Genomic DNA, 20,363 nt, shown 5'->3' with positions numbered 1-20,363 from the left:
AAAGGCACAAAACTCAGTCTCCTCTTGGTTAGGGTTACTATACTTTGGATTTGAAATTGTAGTATGTTTCTATTTTCCCCTGTATAATACTAAACGTTATCATGTAAGATGTAGCCAGTGATCAGAAATGAGAGATAATTTGTCTTCTATCGCACAAAGAGTCGCAATGGACACTAGGAATTGCTATATGCAAATTAACAGGGTAGGGACGGAGCCACGGCTTTCCCAGAAGTCTGTGCGAGGGGGCCGGCGCGGTCCGAGAGATGGCGGCGCCGGATCCCGGGCGGTGGGGCGAGTGTGCACCGCGACCACCCGGCCGACTGAGCGCTCGAGGTGGACAGGTCAGTGCGACGTGCAGGCCGCTGGACGCGTGGCTGGCGCAATCCGTGTGAGGCCGGCGAGCGGAAGGCCGAGGGGCGGAGCCTGCAGGGTCAGAGGGCGGGCGTGGGAGCAAAGCCTGCTGGGTAGCAGATGGTGGGGAAGCCTGCGGCTGCGAGGCTGCGGAGGGGGCGCGGCCCGAGCGGAGGGGCGGAGCCTGAGAGCACCAGCCAACCAGAGACTGCGGGACAGGGGCGTGGCCTGAGGAAATGAGGCTGCTCGAGGGGGCGTGGTCTAAGGAGCGGCGTTTAAATGGGGTGTGGGCGTGGTCTGTCGGCCTGATGCTGATGGAGGGGTGCGTGGCCCGATAACCATAGCTAAGAGGGTCCGTCGCCGGTAGTTGGTTTGGCGGCGGCACCTAGGGTTTCAGAAGTAGTGGGTGCAGCTTCAGAAGCTTGGGAGGGGCGTGGTTTAAGACTTAGGTCTTGGGACGCAGCCTCGGGTGCTAACTTGTAGGGGGCGTGGCCTGAGCTACTAGGCGGGGGCGGGGCGTAGGGCCTAAACTTGGAGTGTAGGTTAAGGCCCAGACTTGAAGGAGTAGGGTGGGGCCTGGTTATGGGGGGTGCTTAGTGCTTTTGGAGGCTAAGCTCGAGCTGAGATCTGATAGGGAGGGGTGACTTTAGGCCCGGCGTTTATAGCAGGACTCGGGCTTCAGTGGCCTAGACTCACTTTAGCTGGGGTCTTGGGGTTTTCCTTGTTCCCAGGAGCCAGGGACCGTGCTGGGTGCGGTGGGCATGATGGACCTGGCCTACGTATGTGAGTGGGAGAAGTGGGCCAAGAGCACGTACTGCCCGTCGCTGCCCCTGGCCTGTGCCTGGTCCTGCAGGAACCTCATCGCCTTCACCACGGACCTCCGAAATGACGACCAGGGTGAGTGTCCGTCCCCTTCACCCAGCCATGTAGGTGGGCTGTGCCAGGTGTTGATCTCAGATTTCCGTACACGTGTGACCCAGTTTGAAAGGCTTGCGATGGCAGAGCCAGGCTCTCTATTACGAGTTAGAGGGTTTAGAGAAGCCACCATCCTCCAGCTGTAGTGCTGGTGCCCCGGAAGGGGACGTTGTGGTCGCTCTGGATAACCCTGCCCACGGGATTAGCAGTGTAGAGGAGCAGGAGCACCCAGGGAGAGGTGAAACGGGGTACTGTGAGCCACACTGACCTTACCTGCTCTCCATCCATTGCAGACCTGACACACATGATCCATATCTTAGATACGGAGCATCCCTGGGAAGTGCACTCCGTCAACTCTGGCCACAGTGAGGCCATCACCTGCCTGGAATGGGACCAGTCAGGTGAGGCTGCCAGGTTTGCTGCCGGTGCCGAGCCCTGAGCACCGTGGACTGCCTTCTCCAGGCCAGGGGGCCCGCTGGGAGTCCTGATGCAGCTCTGTCACCACAGGCTCCCGGCTCCTGTCGGCCGATGCTGACGGGCGGATCAAATGTTGGAGCATGGCCGACCACTTGGCCAACAGCTGGGAGAGCTCTGTGGGCAGCCAGGTGGAGGGGGACCCTATCGTGGCTCTGTCATGGTTGCACAACGGTGTGAAGCTGGCCCTGCACGTGGAGAAGGTGAGAGACCCACTGCAGACCGAGGGGCGTGGGGTGGAGGGGCGAGTGCCCGCCGCCAGCATCCTGTCGGGCTCCAGGCCCAGCTCATGCTGCCCTGCTCGCAGTGGGATGCCTGAGCTCCTGCCCCGCGAACACAGACTTAACTGCTGCTCTTATCCCCCCAGCCTCTCCGTTCGCTGATGGCTCCTTGACCTTGTTTAACAGACAGCTGTGTCAGTGACATCCCATTTACAGATGGCCGCCATGTGGCCTTCAGACCCCAGTCAGCCTTGGTTTAGTGGTGACCCAGAATTCCCTGTCCGTGTGTACGCTGGCGTTCAGCATGAGAGAGAAATGGACACCAGCAGAGTTGGACTCTGAGAATCCGTTTCTTTAGTAGAGCAGGGGAGGTGGCCGCCTGTGAGGAAGGGAGCGCGGCTAGGCCTTGGTGCCATGATTGTGCAGCTCCACGGGGCCCAGTAGCCCCCGCAGTGCCTGCTGAGGCCACGCCCACCTGTCACAGGCTTTCTTGGGCCACCAGCCAGCTCCCAAATCATGGCATGGAGATTTATTAATTACTAACACCAGCCAGCTCCCAAATCATGATGTGGAGACTTATTGATTACTAACACTTGGCTTTAGTGTAGACATGCCCCACTAGCTCTTAGAACTTATTTCAGCCTCCGGCTTTCACCTGCCTTCATCCTGGCAGGGCCTACTTTCCTCTCTGCCTAGTTGGCCCCAGGCGTCATTTCCCTCCTTCTCCTTCTTCTCTGCCTAGATTCACCTAGACTAGATCCTGCCTACCCGCCCCCCCCTTAGGCAGGCAAGGTCAAACAGATAGTTAAACAACTGTGACACGGCAGTTAAAGTCATATTCCACAGCACCCACCCAATACAACTCTTTACAAAAAAGATTGGGTGGGCCAGGTGGTGGTGGCACACACCTTTAATTCCCAGCATCTGAGAGGCGGATCTCGGAGTCCAAGGCCAGTCTGGTCTGCTCTGCAGAGCAAGTTTCAGGACAGCCAGGGCTACACAGAGCAACCCTGCCTCAAAAATAAATAAATAAATAACAAGGCTGGACCTAGAGACACAGACCAACCCAGCACTCAGGAGGCAAATAGCCCTCTCTGAGCTTGAGGCCAACCTGATCTACATAGCCAGTCCCAGGCCAACCAGGGCCGAACATTGATACTCTGTCTCACAAATTCAATGTAGGGACTGGAGAGGTGGCTCAGTGGTTAGAGCACAGGCTGCCCCTGCAAAGGACCTGGGTTACATTCCCAGCAACCACATGGTGGCTCCCAGCCACGTGTAACACCAGCTCCACGGATCCAACACCCTCTTCTGACCTCCATGGAAACCTCACTCATGTGGTGTGAGAACACTCAGACACATAAAATACAATAAATTTTGTTTTTCCCCAGTTTTTTGAGACAGAGTTTCTCTGTGTAGCCCTGGCTGTCCTGGAACTCACTCTGTAGCCCAGCCTGGTCTCAAACTCAGAGATCCTCCTGCTTCTACCTCCAAGTGCTGGGATTAAAGGAGTGCACCACTATATAAATAGTGAGCCTGGCTATAAGTCTTATATTAACTTATAAAGTTAACGTAAAAAGAGTTTTATTGCACTCGTCATGGTAGTGCATGTCTGTCATTTCTGCACTTGGAAGGCTGAGGCAGGAGGATCATAACTTTGAGTCCCGCCTGAGCTGTATACCCTGTCTCAAGTAAACAAGGTGCATTTTGTGTGTAAACGACCCCAGTGTGGACCTCCAGACCGCGAGGACGAGAGAGACTGGCGCTGAGGCAGCACTGCACAGGCAGTGTCCATGGCCCCAGCTGCTGCCTCTGCAGCACAGGTGGAGACTGCGCCTTGAGGTCACAACAGAGAAACTGCAGGGCCAAGTTTGATGCCCAGAGAAAAATGTCACTGCTTGCACATTACAGAAGAGTAGACTGAGAGTTAGAAGGCCCCGTGGTGCAGTGCTCTGGGTTTGTGGGGATCAGCGAACGTGGACCCCAAGGGTCTGAGCAAGCCCTTCCTCCCTCCTCCAGTCAGGTGCCTCCAGCTTCGGGGAGAAGTTCTCACGTGTAAAATTCTCTCCATCACTCACGCTGTTTGGTGGCAAGCCCATGGAGGGTTGGATTGCAGTGACAGTCAGTGGCCTGGTGACTGTGTCCTTGCTGAAGCCAAGCGGGCAGGTGCTGACATCCACAGAGAGCCTGTGTCGGCTGCGTGGCCGGGTGGCGCTGGCCGACATCGCCTTCACGGGTGGCGGGAACATTGTGGTGGCTGCTGCAGATGGCAGCAGCGCGTCACCCGTGAAGTTCTATAAGGTGTGCGTGAGCGTGGTGAGCGAGAAGTGCCGCATTGACACGGAGATCCTGCCCTCCTTGTTCATGCGCTGCACCACCGACCCCAACCGCAAGGACAGGTTCCCCGCCATCACACACCTCAAGTTCCTGGCTCGAGATATGTCTGAGCAGGTAAGCGAGGTTTCATCCCCAGCCTGGGGGCAGAATCTAACAGGGAGCTGGTGGGGCAGGGAGGGTCCCTGCTGGTGGCCCACTGTAGGGCCCTGAGGCCCTACATCCCTGGGCCCCTTTCTCCACCTTCAGAGCTAAGACAGTGTCTGCCTCTCGCTGTCCTGCCTCACAACCCCAAGGTGAAATCAGGCTCTGGATGGTCTAGGCAAGTGCCCAGTCAGGGTCCTCAGCTTGAGTCCCTCTCATGAGTCCCTTCTGCCTGACTTAGAATATATCCTGTCCCATCTTTGGGGCTCTCTTCCCACTGAGTTCCCACTGCGTCTGTGAATTCAGGAGCCCCCCCCCCCTTCTTGAAGGCCCTGCAATCTTGTGCTGACAGTCAGTGTGAACCCTGTCCTCACTGACTCCCCCAGGTGCTCCTGTGTGCGTCCAGCCAGAGCAGCAGCCTGGTGGAGTGCTGGTCCCTGCGGAAGGAGGGCCTGCCTGTGAACAACATCTTCCAGCAGATCTCGCCTGCGGGTCAGTCTCTGGGTTCCTCATCTTGTGGGATCTGGGGGTTTATCTCAAGACAGGGTCTTATCCGGGTGGCAGTGGCTCACGCCTTTAATCCCAGCACTCGGGAAGCAGAGGCAGGCGGAGCTCTGTGAGTTTGAGGCCAGCCTGGTCTACAGCATGAGTTCCAGGACAGCCATCGCTACACAAGGAAACCCTGTCTCGAAAAACCAAAAGGAAAAAAAAAGGGGGGAGAGAGAGAGACAGGGTCTTTGTTTGTCCCTGGCTGGCCTTGAATGCACAGAACTGCGCCCACCTCGGCCTCCTGATCCCTGTTAGTTCACTGAGATGAAGTGCACAGCCCAGGAGGCTGTTGTCTTCCTGGCTAGAGTGGGATGCAAGGCCCCCTAGTCAAGACACTCTGCGAACCCCAGTTCAGAGAGGAGGCTGGCGGTACCAGCTCACCTCAGAGCACCTCCTGTAACCCTCCGTGGTCTCCCACACCCACACCCACGCTTGCTTACAGATGGGCACCTTCCTTCCCTGAGGCTGCCCTGGCATGGCCGTCCCCAGTACAGACAGGAAGGTGAGAGGGAGCAGGCAGAGCGCTAATGGACTCCTGGTGGCTCTGACGGTGGCTGGAGGACCTAATTGGAGGCCTAATGAAGTTGTGTCAAGAGGCCTTTCGCTGCAGTTCCGCAAACTGCCCTTTGTGGCCAGCGAGTGATTAAATGTGAATGGCGTCCCGCTGTGCTTCCTGCAGAGGGCTGTGAGTCACCGCAGTCTGGCCGGGTAGGGCCACACGCACCTGCTACACATGCCCACTGAACCTTTTCTGCTCATCCCTAGAGCACGCCGCCTGCTGTGCATCTGGCCCAGGGCCTAGTTCTCCTGCCCAGTGGGTGGTGCCTGGCAGCCAAGCTGAGGCTCGGTGACCATGGTGACAGGAGGTGTCTGTGGCAGGGACCACTGGCTGCCATTGGTCACTGACTTGTTTGGGTTTTGAGAAAAGTCCTGGGCTCTGTAGCCCTGTCAGCTGTCCTCCTGCCTCCACCTCTGCTTCCTGACTCCCTTGTGAGGGCAGACTTCAGTGCAGGGTGCCCTGACCACTTTAAACAGGAGGCTGTAGCCGCTCTGGCCTCAGTGTCCTTTGGGAGTGACACCTGCTGTTGCTCTCTGTGGAGTCAGGACTGGTCTCACAGATGGAGACTGGCACTCGGGGGGCTGGGCTCCATCTCCAGCAGTGTCCTGGACATAGTGGGGAGTGCCTGTCATCTCAGCACCAAGGAGCTGGGGGCAGGAGGGTCAGTAGAGGGGTCAAGTCCACTGTGGGCTCCATGAGACCCTGTTTCAAAGAAAACAAGAAAAATCCTTGGATTGCTCCTACTGGTCCTCAGGTCACCTGGCTGGAGGGGAAAAGTGCTCTGATCGGGACAGGAGTCACCCTGCTGCCCTGAGGTGGTCTTTCTGTATATCTCCCATACCCCTCTTTTCCTGTCCCCACTGTCCAGTTGGTGACAAACAGCCCATGATCCTCAAGTGGCGGATCCTGTCAGCCACCAACGACCTGGACCGCGTATCAGCGGTGGCACTGCCCAAACTGCCCATCTCTCTCACCAACACGGACCTCAAGGTGGCCAGCGACACCCAGTTCTATCCCGGCCTCGGTATGTTAGGCCCAGGAGCGCCCCCCAGCTCCTGGACCTGGGATGGGAAGGTGGGTTCTGAGTGCTGTGGGAGTGTGGACTGTCCCTCAGAATCTAGGTCCCGAAACTGCCAGATAGCTGCGCTCCTTGGTATGTCGCCCAGAGCTGCGTTCCGTAGTGTGTAAAGAACTGTAGCTGATTAACATGGTTACCAGAAAGCTGTGCCCTTCACATGTAAAGAGCTATGGCTAATTGACAGTGAGTTGGGAACATGGGGTAGAACCCTTTTGCAGAGACAGACACATAAAATCACCAGAGTATATATACGGTCCAGGGCTCGGATCCTGTAAGTCAGTCACGTGCTACCTCAGCTGCTCAGCTGTGAGATGGAGTTCCTCTGCGCATCTAGGTCCTTATTCTGCTCTCTCCCAAGTGACGGGAGAGTGCCCTAGAGATGGGGGCGATGACCAAGCCTAAGGAGGACCCTGGGACAGAGCCGGGGGGCTCTCTGGTTCTTGAGGTCACTATGGGAGACAGGGAAGGCAGCTGCTGCCCGCCCCGCCCTGACCACACTCCTGCACCAGCAGGCCTGGCGCTGGCCTTCCAGGACGGCAGTGTGCACGTGGTGCATCGGCTGTCGCTGCAGACCATGGCCGTGCTCTACAGCTCGGCCCCACGCTCACTGGATGAGCCCGCCCTGAAGCGCCCCCGCACCACAGGCCCAGCCATACACTTCAAAGCCATGCAGCTGTCCTGGACGTCACTGGCCCTGGTGGGCATTGACAACCATGGGAAGGTGAGTGCCCAGACCAGGAGGGTGGAGGGGTGGTTGGTGAGGGGTGGGGAGGGCAGGTTGAGGAGGGGAGGCTGGGTAGGCAGTGTCCCCTCAGCACAGCCTCCTCCCAGCTCAGCATGCTGCGTATCTCTCCGTCGCTGGGTCACCCGCTGGAGCCCAAGCTGGCCCTGCAGCACCTGTTGTTCCTGCTGGAGTACTGCATGGTGACCGGCTACGACTGGTGGGACATCTTGCTGCACGTGCAACCCGGCATGGTGCAGAGCCTGGTGGAGCGGCTGCATGAGGAGTACACGCGCCAGAAGCCCGCCCTGCAGCAGGTGGGTCTCACCCGAAAATGTCCCTACTACTGCCTCCCCTGTGGGGTTGTGGGTAGGGCCCAGGGCCTAGCAGGCCCCCAGCAGCGCCCGTCAGTCAGTGATCCTGGGGAGTAGCTCGAATCACCCCTTTATCCTCATTCCCCTAAGCTCAGAGGTCTGTCTATACTGTTCTTCCGTGGAACTGGTCAAAGGTGGGCGTCACGGGACTACATGGGCTGCCAGAGGCCTTGGCCACTAGCCACCAGGGCAAGGGGAGAGCCGACAGCCATTCACAGAGGGTGACTCTCAGTGTGACTAGCCTGCGAGAGTGTGGGAGGGGGGTATAAGCCTGTGGGCCCAGCATTCCAGAAACTGAGGCAGGAGGATCATGATTTTGGGGTCAGTCTAGGCTATAGAGCCAGACATTGTCTCAGAATGGAGCGGCCAGGGAGACCGGGGAGCATAGCAGAGTGTGGGGGCTCACAACGGCCATCGTCACCCTTGCTAGTGGGTGTCCTCACAATGCCGGGGACACTGAATCACAAAGAGGGAAGCCCAGGGAGAGGACCCACCTGCTTCCAGTTGCCTGGCAAGTGGCTCTTTTCCCACTGTCCCATGCTCTAGGCCTTCAGTGTGAGCCCCAGCCTGCCAGACCTTCCACTCACAGCTGTGCCCCCCCCCAGGTCCTCTCCACCCGGATCCTGGCCATGAAGGCCTCGCTGTGCAAGCTGTCGCCCTGCACAGTGGCACGTGTGTGTGACTACCACACCAAACTGTTCCTCATGGCCATCACGTCCACCCTCAAGTCACTGCTACGTCCCCACTTCCTCAACACCCCCGACAAGAGCCCTGGGGACCGCCTGGCTGAGATCTGTGCCAAGATCACCGATGTTGGTGAGTGTTTGGCCTTCCCTGTCTGGAAAGGGCAAGGACCATGGTGACCATTTAATCATAATCGAGGCGGGTGCTGGAGAGGGGCCCAGCCCTGTGCAGTCTTCATATCATTAATGTTCTTGGGTTTAAGGCATGGCTTGGTGGTAAAACACCTGTCCTGTGTAAACCAGGTGTGGTGGAGCACAAAGATGGCTGAATGTCATCCTTGGCTACAAAGCCTGGCCAGCCTGGACTGGGCCAGGTCCTGTCACGAAGCATCTCACACTGGAGCCAGGCTCTTCCCTGTGCTCTTTCAGAGCGGTGTGATGCTGCTTCCTGCACGGCTGCGGTGGTGACTTCCCGCCACCTCACATGGACAGGACCCTGCCCCGTCCTGGGACCCGTGGCCTATGGCCGTCTCCCTGACCACCCGGTACTGTCCCCACAGACATCGACAAGGTCATGATCAACCTGAAGACAGAGGAGTTTGTCCTGGACATGAACACTCTGCAGGCTCTGCAACAGCTGCTGCAGTGGGTGGGGGACTTTGTGCTCTACCTCCTGGTCAGCCTGCCCAACCAGGTGAGCCCCCCCACACCCCCAGCCAGCCTGTCCAACCAGGTGAGCCCCCCCAGGCCCCCAGCCAGCCTGCCCAACCAGGTGAGCCCCTCACACCCCCAGCCAGCCTGTCCAACCAGGTGAGCCCCCCCAGGCCCCCAGCCAGCCTGTCCAACCAGGTGAGCCCCCCCAGGCCCCCAGCCAGCCTGCCCAACCAGGTGAACCCCTCACACCCCCAGCCAGCCTGTCCAACCAGGTGGAGCCCCTCACACCCCCAGCCAGCCTGTCCAACCAGGTGAGCCCCCCACACCCCCAGCCAGCCTGTCCAACCAGGTGAGCCCCCCACACCCCCAGCCAGCCTGTCCAACCAGGTGAGCCCCCCCACACCCCCAGCCAGCCTGCCCAACCAGGTGAGCCCCCCACACCCCCAGCCAGCCTGCCCAACCAGGTGAGCCCCTGCGCACCCCTAGCCAGCCTGCCCAACCACGTGAGCCTCCCCCCGCCCCGCCCCTCAGCTTCCCCTCTGGTCTCCCTGCTCCAGCCTGTGTTTTTGAGAGGCCACTGTGTCCTAGCCTTTTGCTGAGGCAGCTTTGCTTAGGGCAGCTCCTGGCCCCAGAGCCAGTGACTCCTCCTCCCTGTCTGTCACAGATCAAGCCCCTGGCTTCCTAGGTTCTGTGGAAGGTTAAGACAGCTATGCTTGTCTGGGTTGGTGTCCACCAGGTCCCTGCCAGCACCACAGACACTGGACTGGTTGGTCACTTGTGAGCCACTGTTGGTCTGTAGGGCACTGAGCGCAGTTCTGGCCTCCCCCAGCTCTGTGCCTACTGTACCCCTTGTGGTAAAGGCCACACTGTCCCAGACTTCACACAGTGTCCCCACCACAGGGCTCCCCGCTGAGGCCAGGGCACAGCTTCCTGCGTGATGGCGCCTCGCTGGGCATGCTGCGGGAGTTGATGGTTGTCATCCGCATCTGGGGCCTGCTGAAGCCCAGCTGCCTGCCCGTCTACACGGCCACCTCGGACACCCAGGACAGCATGTCCCTGCTCTTCCGGCTGCTCACCAAGCTGTGGATTTGCTGTGAGACATCCTCCCACCAAAAGACCAGCCCGTCAGAGGGCAGGACCCTGGGGAGGCTGCCCCAGTGCCGTGTGGGTGATGAAGTGGTTTCTGGGGAAGGCTGTTCAGTGCAGTGACCTCCGACCCCTCCCTGTAGGCCGTGATGAGGGCCCAGCCAGTGAACCTGACGAGGGCTTGGTAGATGAGTGCTGCCTGCTGCCCAGCCAGCTGCTGGTCCCCAACCTGGACTGGCTTCCCGCCAGCGATGGCCTGGTCAGCCGCCTGCAGCCCAAACAACCCCTGCGCCTGCGCTTTGGCAGGGCACCCACCCTGCCCAGCAGCTCCTCCATCCTGCAGATAGACGGCCTTGCCAGGTGTGCCTGCTGCCCACCCACCTCGGTCTCCACCCCATAGGGTCTCTCATTGGGTCTCTGCCCCAGTGAGAACTTTGTGTTCCACCTTTGCTGTGTGCATAGAGGTGTTTGGTTTTGTCCAGTGGAGCCCGGGCTTGCTTCAGACTCCGTGGGAGGAACGTGATCTTGAGCGCTGGTCCTCCTGCCTCCAGCGCTGAGTGCACAGCTCTGGGGGTAGAGTTCATTTCCTTCCCACTCTCTGGTTTGTGGAGGCTGCAGTGCAGCTCCCACCGGGTGGACCAGGCCAGCTCTCACCACCGGGAGAGGGTTTGCTGTGCCCATCACACAGTGAGGCCTCTGCTCCCATCAACCCATATTCAGCCATGCTTGGAAGGTTTCTAGAGAAACTTTGGTCCTAGCTCACCAGGAAATGGCCATCAGCTCTTGTTTCTTACAGTTGAGCCTCAGGGTCATACACCAGAAGCCAACGTCTCCCTACTCCCTCTCATCCCCAGGGCCCCTGGCCAGCCCAAGATCGACCACCTCCGGAGGCTTCACCTGGGCGCTTACCCAACCGAGGAGTGCAAAGCCTGTACTAGGTGAGGTCTGCCGCCAGGCAGCTTCAGGAGGCCCTTGGTAGTCTGTGTCGTACCTGGGGTGTGGTTTGGGGTGCACCTCCTTGGTAGTCTGTGTCGTACCTGGGGTGTGGTTTGGGGTGTGCCTCCTTGATAGTCTGTGTCGTACCTGGGTGTGGTTTGGGGTGTGCCTCCTTGCCTGCTTGCATCCCTGCAGGCAGAGGCGGGCGGGGTGGTGGGAGGGCAAGTGTCAGCAGCCCCTGCTTCCCAGGTGTGGCTGTGTCACCATGCTGAGGTCACCCAACAAGACGACAGCCGTGAAACAGTGGGAGCAGCGCTGGATCAAGAACTGCCTGTGTGGGGGGCTGTGGCGGAGAGTGCCCCTCAGCTGTCCCTGAGCAGACGTGGGGGCCTCAAGTCCCATGGTCACACCCAGGCCACACACAGAGCTTGAAGGAGTTGGTCTGTGTCCACCCTTCAAAAGGTCCACAGTCCATACGTCCCTGTCCAGGTTGGGGATGTCGTCCTCAGTTTCCCTTTTAGGCCTATAGGAGCAGAAGGTGGGCCCAATAAAGTTCTCTTGTCATCCAGGCCCATTTATCACCACAGTCCCCCCCACTCTTGCCCACAGGTGTGCCCTAGCGGGCTCCCCCTCCCCACTGCCTCTCATCTGGTTTCTGGCAGCCTTTGCTCTTGGTCCCCAGGGTCCAGCCTTCAGTCTCCCCATAGCATCTGCCCCTGCAGTCACTGGCAACCAGGTCCCGGCCTCATGGAGCTGGGTAATTGGTTTTGTTGTTTTCCTCCTTGCCCCTGTGGAGCAGAGAGTACAGGCCAGTGGCACACATGGCCCAGCCTGGGGAGGGCTGTGTTCAAGCCCTGGCTCCAGCTCACTGTGCTCCAACACAACCTGTGAGTGCAGCCATAGCCAGACACGGTAGCAGGGCCTGGACCTGGTGGGGACCCCAACCTGGAACCTATATAGTTGGGGATAACCTTGAATTCCTGATCCTCCTGTCTCTCCTTCCTGAGTGCTAAGATAGCAGGCAGTGCTCCCATTTCGTCCTAGAACACTGTACATCCAGAAGAGCCTGGGAGACCAGTGTGTCCCCTTCAGGGTTTTGTGACATCCCGTGATGGCCACTGCTGGCCCTAGGGTACTGCCTCTGCCAGCAGAAGCCAGCAGCATGGCGTGGGGCGTGTTGGCCTTGCTCTAGCCATCCTTGACTTCCCGTGGCCGGGAGCATGGCCACTGGGGTGACCAGCCATCCCGTGTATAAGTTCCATTCCTCCTGCTCACATCCTTTCTCTGCAGTGCTGGCCATGTTAGTGGATTCCAAGCCGTGTGGGGAAACTGCAAGGAGCACCTGAATGACGGGTGTCTCAGGGTGTGAAGCTCCCTGGGATTGTGGGATAAATGGCATTGAAATGCTACCCTCCTGAGGAGACACAACTGGGGCTTGCCTATGCCTGTGCCCACCCCGCTGCTGGAGCCTGAGGAGGGCACACAGTAGGCACTCAGTAAGTGCTTGTTCATAAAGTTGAACCTGCCTGGCAGAACCAAAATTCAGGCCCAGGCTCCAGTTCTACTGCCATTACCAGCAAGGTCCTGAGTGACCTCACCTCTCAGATGCTCAGTCTCCAATACCTACGGGAGGCCAAGGGACTGTCGTTGTCTCAGTATCTGTCCTCTGGGGAGAAAGGCATGGGGCTTGACTCTGGGTTCTGCCCGTTGTCGCCCGCAGGGGATCTGGGGTGCTGATTCCACAGCTCTCCAGCCCATGTGGCACTGCAGAAATCACTGACTCCCTCCTCAACGATTCAGTGTGGGCTCTGGGTCAGAATCCAGCCTTTGTTTATGGCCTCTCTGTGCCTCAGTTTCCCCTTTTAGTGTTTATGTCAACTTCAGAGCATCTTGGCAGTGATGTCTGACCTCTGTGGGTTAGGAGTGGGCCCGGCCACGGTTCCCTGAAAGAGCACGCGCGCCTCCGTGTGGCTGAACGCGGAACTACCTGTCTTAAGCCTCCCGGGTGTGTGCGCGCGCAGCAGGCAGTCAATAAAGACTAACTGGGCTCAGACAGATGCATTTATTGTGAGACACGTGTCTCCGAGGTCCCCTCAGATCGTCAAGTTACCATTCCTGACGTTTTCGATCCAATCTATGTAGGTCGACACGCGGGTAAAGACGCCCGGCTTCTTGCGGTTTCCACAGACTCGCGAGCCCCATGCGACAATACCCTCGACCGTGTTTCTGCACACCAGAGGGCCACCGGAGTCTCCCTGTGGGGTGGGGCCGCAAGTGACGTTCCCGCCCAATAGCCAAGCCACTGGCTCCCTGTAGCTCCAGGGCTCCTGAACCCCACTCTTCCTGCAAGCCACGCTCCTCGCTGGCCTCTGCAGACCCTCGGGTTCCACCCACGCTTGCCACTCACCCTGCAGGTGTCCCTGCGGTTGCTCTCTGCACACATCATGTTTTTGGTGACGGCCCCGTCGTGATGCACGCGCTGATTGCAGGTGTTCCGGTCCATGATTGGCACTGTCAGGGTTTGCAGGACGTCGGGCCTTCGCCCTGCGTGGCTGACCACACCCCAACCGGCCACATGGCAGAGCGTTCCGGGGGACAAGTCTCGGTCCTCGCGTTGCAAGGGCAGAGGGTGCACGTAGGGGCCCAGCGAGACATTCTGGGACAGCTAAGGGTGGGAGAAGAGTAATGTCACGGTAGGGGGCAGGGCTGGGAAATAGACTGGAGGTGCAGGAGTAAGGGTCGAGGCTAGACCCTGAGTGGAACCCAGGGGTAGGAAGGACCTGGTTTCCTCACCTGCAAGAGGAGAAGGTCGTCCTCAATGCGGTCGGACCGGCTGCCCGGGTGACGCACTGCACTTTGCACGTCGTACAGCCGCTTAGAGGGTTCAGGCATCGACAGGGAGTGGGCACCCAGGAGCACTTGCACAATCTCATTCGTGGTCCTGGGGACATGACGAGGGCCCACCTCAGATCCACGTCCCACCCTCTGGAGGCCCAATCCCCTCCCTTCCCCCCCCCCCCACTCACACTCCGTCCATGCAGTGCGCAGCGCTCAACACCCACTGCTCATCCACCAGGGTGCCACCGCACACGTGTGTTCCGTTCACCTGCACCGAAGCCATGTAGGGCCAAGTATGAGCCTTGGCCTCCTGGCCACCCAGGATCCGGCCTCGGGGCTGCGCTGCTGAGGAAGGTGGGTGCACTATGATTAGTCTGGGCTGCACCCAGAGAGACGCCAGACACCACCTCCCCCCTCCCGTTTGCTCCAGATCCAGAACCCCATCCATCTCTGTAAAATACACTTCGAGATGCTGCAAACTCAGAAGCCTGGTGGGTGGGTGCACACCCCTCAAGACCACAGTGAACCTGTGGTAGCTGGAAGACAGCTCGCAGGGAATCCCATCTCTTCTTCCACCATGCGGGTTCAGGAGATCAAACTCGGGTCTTCCAGCTTGGCCACCAGCCCCTTTACCAACTGAGCCTTCTCATTGGCCCCAAGGTGAATTCTAGTTCTTTAATTCTATAAAGCCTACAGGTTTCAGATTCAGAGTCCTGTTGTTGGTGAAAGCTCAGAGTCCAGGAGGCTCCGACTGCAGACTGGTGTGTGTGACTGCATCCAGCTGTCCCTCTCTGAACCACTCACCACATTCAGCCGCCTGCAGGACCACCAGAACCACGAGCCACACAGAACTTTGCATTCTGACGCTAATGAGTCCAGATGCTGACCCAGGCGCCGGTCCTCGGGGTCTATTTTATGGGGCAGGTGCCTCCCGCCCCCAGTCTGCCTCTTGGGCAGAGAGCCAACTAGGGAACTGGGAATCTACTCTTTCAGATTTGAGTGTGTGGCCCTTCTCGGACTGCTTATATAAACCTTCGATGTGCACGGGGATCCTTCCTCTCCCTCCTGCCTGGGACCCCGGCCAGTGCCCATCCTGAAGGTGACAGCACTTGGGATGGGTGGGAGGCTGGACCACCCAGCACCCTGGCCCAGTGACTGTCCTTCCAGCATGGTGTCAGTTGCAACAGCAGCGGCAGGAGGCCAGCTGGCGAACATGTCTCCATCTTTTTACCCTCCCACACTTCCTCCTCCAACTTGGAAAGAGGTTGTTTGTCGGTGGGGGCAGGGAACATTCCTGTGGCCATGAGGGGCCCACACCTCAGTAGCATGGCAGGAAGGAAATGGAAAGGAAAGTCCTATGGATTTTGCCTTCAGGTATGACCTGATCCCAGGCATCCTTTGCCTTTCTCGCCCAGGCTGCTCCCTGTCCAGGCTGCTCCCTGTCCAGGCTGCTCCCTGTCCAGGCTGCTCCCTGTCGCGGTGCAGGGACCCTCACTGGAAAATCTGACTCTCATGTTAATCAAGGTCTGACTGGCCATGTCTAGGTCACAGTCCGCCCCTCTGCTAATCCCTAGGGTGGGTTCCGGAGTGGAGGGAGGAGGTGGGGGGCTTGGAGGGTCCGCAAACCAGTTCCTCTCAGAGCAGTAAGTTCTCTCTTCGGGGGTAACTTAGTGTTGCAGATGTGATGTCAGAACCCCAGGAGTCTGCTTTATTAAAATCAGAAGCCACCTGGTGCCTGAGGCTTTCAACCCCAGCACTTGGAAGGAGGATCTCTGTGAGTTCGAGGCCAGACTGGACTACAGAGTGAGACCCTGTCTCAAAAGCAAAACAAAACAAAATCAGAAGCCTTTTAGGACAGAATCCAGATTGTGCAAAAAGAAACCTGAGAAATTAAAAAAAAAATTGGCTACCACCCAGGGTCAGGCCAATAGGACACACTTCAGCAAACAACTCTGAGCCTCCACACACTTGGAGGCCTGCCCTAGTCGGGGTGGGGTAGGGGAGGAGGGTGGGTGGGACAGAAGACAGTCTAATGGGAAGTGGATTACTTCTCATTTTATCTGCATGCTTTGTTTATTTAGATGCCCCACATGCTGTGTGGCAGCTCGCAGGAGTCTCCCTCCACCATGCGCTTCCCGGGATGGGCACCTTCGCCACTTTGCCACCTCACAGTCCTTATTGTTCTTAATTATGTGTATGGGGGGTGCATCGCATGCCTGGTGCCCACAGAGTCCAGAGGAGGATGTGGAGGCCCCGGGAATGGAACGGGAGCTATAGGTAGTTGTGAACCACCATGTGGGAACCCAGGCACTGCTGAGTCACCTCTCCAGCCCCTCTATGTGTTTTGAGACAGGGTCTCACTGTGTAGGCCAGGCTGTTCTTAAACTCATGGCAATCCTCCTGCCTCTGCCTCCTCTTGAGTGCTGAGACCTAGCTGAACGTGGGTTTTAGGAACAGAAACCCACAACGGTCATCTCAGTGTCTCAGTGATAACCTTTTTTTTTTTTTCCTTCTTTCAAGATAGGGTTTCTCTGTAGCTTTAGAGCCTGTCCTGGAACTAGCTCTTGTAGACCAGGCTGGCCTCGAACTCACAGAGATCCGCCTGCCTCTGCCTCCCGAGAGCTGGGATTAAGGCGTGCGCCACCACCGCCAGGCAGTGATAGCCTTTTGTACAAAGTGGAGAACATGCCTCTTGCTGCGACTTTGCCCCAACTCGGCAACTGACCCCAGGAGATGCCCCTCACACTCACACGAGGCAGTGACCCCAGGAGGTGCCCCTCACACGGGGCAGTGGCTCTGTTCTGCATTCTGTGGCATGGTCAACAGACACCAGATCCTGTGTACCAAGGAAACATTGCTTTTTTTTTTTTTTTTTGGTTTTTCGAGACAGGGTTTCTCTGTGGTAACATTGCTTTTATTGAGGGCCGCCAGCTGAGGGGATGGGCCAATCAGCTGGTCCCACCCTCGGGATCTCCGGGGTGGATATGGGGCGGTCATCATGGATGAGGTTGATGGCAGGGAGAGGACAGGCAGGTCTTAGCTGGTCCCACTCTCGGGATCTCTGGGGTGGGTGTTGGGGTGGTCATCATGGCCACGGATAATGGAGTTGATCCAATCTGCGAACTCGGCCACAGGCGCAAAGGCGTCTGGGAACAATCCAGACCCGCAGCCCCCACGGATAAAGGAGTCGATGCCTTGGACAAGCCCATTACAGACCAGAGGTCCTCCAGAGTCCCCCTGTGGAAGCATCAAGGTCAGAGACTGGACCTCGAGGCCCCGTTGCCCACACCCCGCACTGGCAAGTCCCTCCTGGGCACTCACGAAGCAGATGCCTGCTCGCCGCCGCGGCACCAGCGTGCATACATTCAGACGGCGGCGGCAGAGGTTTGTCACCACCGTCACATTGAGCTGTTGGAGCACGCTGGGTGAAGGTCGGTTTGTGCCCAGCCTGCCCCAGCCCATGGCCAGGCATGAAGTGCCATTATCCACACCACGGCCCTGGGCAGGCAGCTGGGCCACCTGCACGTTGGTGTTAATGGTGGCTGAGCCATTGAGCTGTGGTGAGAGGAGAGACTTAGAAACCATGAAGGAGTCACAGGCCACGTTGGGCATCGTGTGTCCCCACTTTCCTTAGTGTCCTGCCCCCAAGACGCACTGAGGAAGACACGAGTGTTCCCCCCAGGATCCCCAGAGCCGCAGGGTCAGTGAGTGGAGAGGCACAAAAAATTTAGGCATTTGTTGACTGAATGCTGCACCCTCACCATCTGGCCCACAGAACGGTTTTTCTCCACTGTACTGAGCTGGAACAGGGTCAGGGGGTGGTGGCTGCAGTTGTACTGGTGTGTCCGTCCCCCCAACCCAGACCCTTCTGCACTGGGCTTTTCTCAAGCCTTTACACCCGAGGCTCACCCTCCCGGACTCCCAAGCTCACCTGCATGATTACAATGTCGTTCACCAGACGCGAGGGGTCGAAGCCATTCTCGAAGACCCGCTGCACCGAGAAGATCTGCCTGGTGGGTTCCCGACGCCGGAGGTTGTGGGCCCCCAAGACTACCTGCACCGACCGGAAGTTTCTATAGACAGCCAAGAGGGGAAAGGGGGGAGGAGTGTGGGTGGGAGGCCCCACCTGACCTCCCCATTCTGGCCCATGTGGATGCTGAGGTCTGGGAGTGGTGGAGGCAGGACTCACAGGCCGTTCACACAGTGGGCTGCTGACAGGACAAAGTTTCTGGCGATGAGTGTAGCGCCACAGAAGTGACCTCCACGTCGTTGCAGGGACGCCATGAAGGGCCAAGCGTGGGCCTGGGCTGGCTGGCCACCCACAATCTCTGAGGCCAGCACTGGACCTAGGGACACAGGGAGGAAGAGTGAGCCCCAGCCACCAAGTTCTTTGAATGAACCCTTAATGAGAATTCAGAAGGTTGATGAGAGAAACTGAGGCAGAGAGGATAATGGACCTGCCCAGGTGCTCCTGGACTTGAGACCCAAGCACCTCCCCCAGGCTTAGAACCCCTGTTTTTGCCTGGCAATGGTGGCACACACTTTTAATGCCAGCACTCAGGAGGCAGAGGCAAGTGAATCTCCTGAGTTCGAGACCAGCCTGGTATACAGAGGGAGTTCCAGGACAGGTTCCAAAACTACACAGAGAAATAAACAAACAAAAAGAATCCCCGTTTCCTGATAGTGCCCTGCCCACCAGAAACCTCCATGTCTTTCTAAAGTCCTGGGGGACCCGGGGAAAGACAGTGGAGCCGGACAAGCGGTCAGTGGGGTGGGCTGCGCCTCCATGCGCACTCACCACCCAGGAGCAAAGACAGCAGCACGGGAGCCAGAGTTCGGCTGGATGATCGGCTGAGGGCCATGGTGAGGCTGTGCTCTCGTGGTTTCCCATGCCCCTACCTAACAGCCATACTTATAGCCCAGCCAGAGGCCGTTGAATTGCCCCATGCTGGCCACAGCCCCACTTCCTCCCTGGGGACAGGATGGTGGGGGTGACAAGGAAAGGTGTGTGCCCCCCGGGGTCCCCACTTCAGCTTCATCCCTGCTATTGAATAGCAATGAACACTCAGCAAGCCATCCTTTTCTCTCCTCCTTTTTAAAAACTAGACCCTCACGCTGGGCAGCAGTGGTGCACGCCTTTGATCCCAGCACTTGGGAAGTGGCAGGCAGGTGGATCTCAGTGAGTTCAAGGTCAGCCTGGGCTACAGCAGGATCCATGAGGGCTAGGGCTACACAGAGAAATTGTGTCCCAATAAATAAATAAATAAATAAATAAATAAAATAGAATCTCAGGTAGCCCAGGCTGGCCTCAAACTCTTAGTTTCCCGGCCTCCACCTCCTGAGTGCTGGGATGGCAGGCATGCCCTCCAGGCTCAGCTTGGCGCCCTGTACCCAGCTACTTATATCTGAAGGCCAAGTCCTTTGCCTCAGTTTGCCTTAGGCGTGATAATAACAGCAACGTGTGGCGCGCTGGGTCTTCAAAGGGACCAGTGCCAGCCTGACTTTTTCCTGGGGTGACAGAGTGGCTGGCTGGATCCTTACTTAAACCAGAAAAATTGAGGGACATGGCAGCTCTACCCACCCAGTGACAGGTGAGTGTGTCTGTGTGTGCGCTTGAGAAAAGGTCTCACTACGTAGCCCAGGCTGGCCCCTCAGAGATCCGCCTGCTCTGCCTGCCCCGCACTAGGACTAACGGTGTGTGGCGCCATCATGCCCACGCACGGCCCGTGCCCAGCACAACGGGTCATCTTAACCTGGCTCACACTGCAGCAGCGTAGCCCCTAAATTGCGGGTCTCCTCACAGTGGAGAGCTCACTCCCATCTGACCCCATCCATGCCTGGGTACCCGTGAGAAGGAATTGCTATCCAGACTGTGGGTTCCCCTCCCACAAAGGAGACAGGACTCGGGGGGCCCAGCCCTCCCCTCACTCTGTGGCCAGCTCCCCTCCCATCTCTTTCAGGAGCTGCTGCCAAGGCTGTTGCAAAACCAACGTCCCAACTCTAGGATCGGGCATGGTGGGGTGGAGCCCAACGAACATGGGCAGGTGGCCAGGGTGCCTGGGACCCCAGTGGGGACAACTGCCCTCTTTCACCCAGATACACACTAACTCGACTCCTTTTCTTCTACACAGTGAGTGTCTGCTGTATACACCATCCCTTGCCGCCTGGAGGGGAGGGCAGGGCAAACAAGATCAGGAGACCAGGTCTCACCACAGCTACACTTATTGAGCACCACCTATATGCTGTGCTCATCAGTGCTGCGCAGGTTAGGTCTGCATTCGGGTTCATATTCCTCTGCTGTGGAATTCCAGGCCCCGAGGGAACACCTCTGAGCTCAGGCTCTTCTCTGACTCCATTTAGTGTCCCCAGATCCCCAGTGTCTCCATAAGAAACAGTCTGCACACGGCGTGACACACTGGGGACCCATCCCCAGGAGTTGGAGGATT

At 58.2% G+C, this 20,363-nt stretch overlaps 3 protein-coding genes across 6 annotated transcripts; 1 reads left to right on the top strand and 2 right to left on the bottom strand.

Moving 5' to 3' along the window:
- Window positions 1–231: 231 nt before the first annotated feature.
- Window positions 232–13,125, top strand: Med16 (mediator complex subunit 16). The gene is made up of 15 exons (XM_041669594.1): window positions 232–341; window positions 1,083–1,248; window positions 1,560–1,667; window positions 1,774–1,943; window positions 3,981–4,412; window positions 4,826–4,931; window positions 6,416–6,571; window positions 7,138–7,346; window positions 7,457–7,663; window positions 8,326–8,536; window positions 8,964–9,097; window positions 9,958–10,150; window positions 10,287–10,503; window positions 10,998–11,081; window positions 11,329–13,125. The coding sequence occupies exons 1-15, from the start codon at window positions 264–266 to the stop codon at window positions 11,453–11,455; spliced, it is 2,598 nt and encodes an 865-aa protein (XP_041525528.1). The 5' UTR covers window positions 232–263; the 3' UTR covers window positions 11,456–13,125.
- Window positions 13,126–13,134: 9 nt separating this feature from the next.
- Cfd (complement factor D) lies at window positions 13,135–14,776 on the bottom strand. 4 transcript variants are annotated; one of them, XM_041669595.1, is made up of 5 exons: window positions 14,722–14,776; window positions 14,106–14,262; window positions 13,873–14,020; window positions 13,487–13,744; window positions 13,135–13,334 (listed from the first exon to the last, which is right to left on the bottom strand). In XM_041669595.1, the coding sequence occupies exons 1-5, from the start codon at window positions 14,774–14,776 to the stop codon at window positions 13,173–13,175; spliced, it is 780 nt and encodes a 259-aa protein (XP_041525529.1). In that variant the 3' UTR covers window positions 13,135–13,172. The 4 variants fall into 4 exon arrangements, with proteins under 4 accessions (XP_041525529.1, XP_041525530.1, XP_041525532.1 ...); XM_041669596.1 differs by having other exon boundaries at window positions 14,106–14,259; XM_041669598.1 differs by lacking the exon at window positions 14,722–14,776 and adding an exon at window positions 14,445–14,558 and having other exon boundaries at window positions 14,106–14,259.
- Window positions 14,777–16,953: 2,177 nt separating this feature from the next.
- Elane (elastase, neutrophil expressed) lies at window positions 16,954–18,779 on the bottom strand. The gene is made up of 5 exons (XM_041668710.1): window positions 18,716–18,779; window positions 18,107–18,263; window positions 17,849–17,990; window positions 17,239–17,472; window positions 16,954–17,154 (listed from the first exon to the last, which is right to left on the bottom strand). The coding sequence occupies exons 1-5, from the start codon at window positions 18,777–18,779 to the stop codon at window positions 16,954–16,956; spliced, it is 798 nt and encodes a 265-aa protein (XP_041524644.1).
- Between the last annotated feature and the right edge of the window lie 1,584 nt (window positions 18,780–20,363).

Source organism: Microtus oregoni, unplaced genomic scaffold, assembly GCF_018167655.1.
Source record: "Microtus oregoni isolate MIOR12 unplaced genomic scaffold, Mior012 000019F_ref0000042, whole genome shotgun sequence".
Taxonomy (NCBI): domain Eukaryota; kingdom Metazoa; phylum Chordata; class Mammalia; order Rodentia; family Cricetidae; genus Microtus; species Microtus oregoni.
Note: the sequence above shows the minus strand (reverse complement) of the source record. Positions and strands in the feature narration are given on the sequence as shown.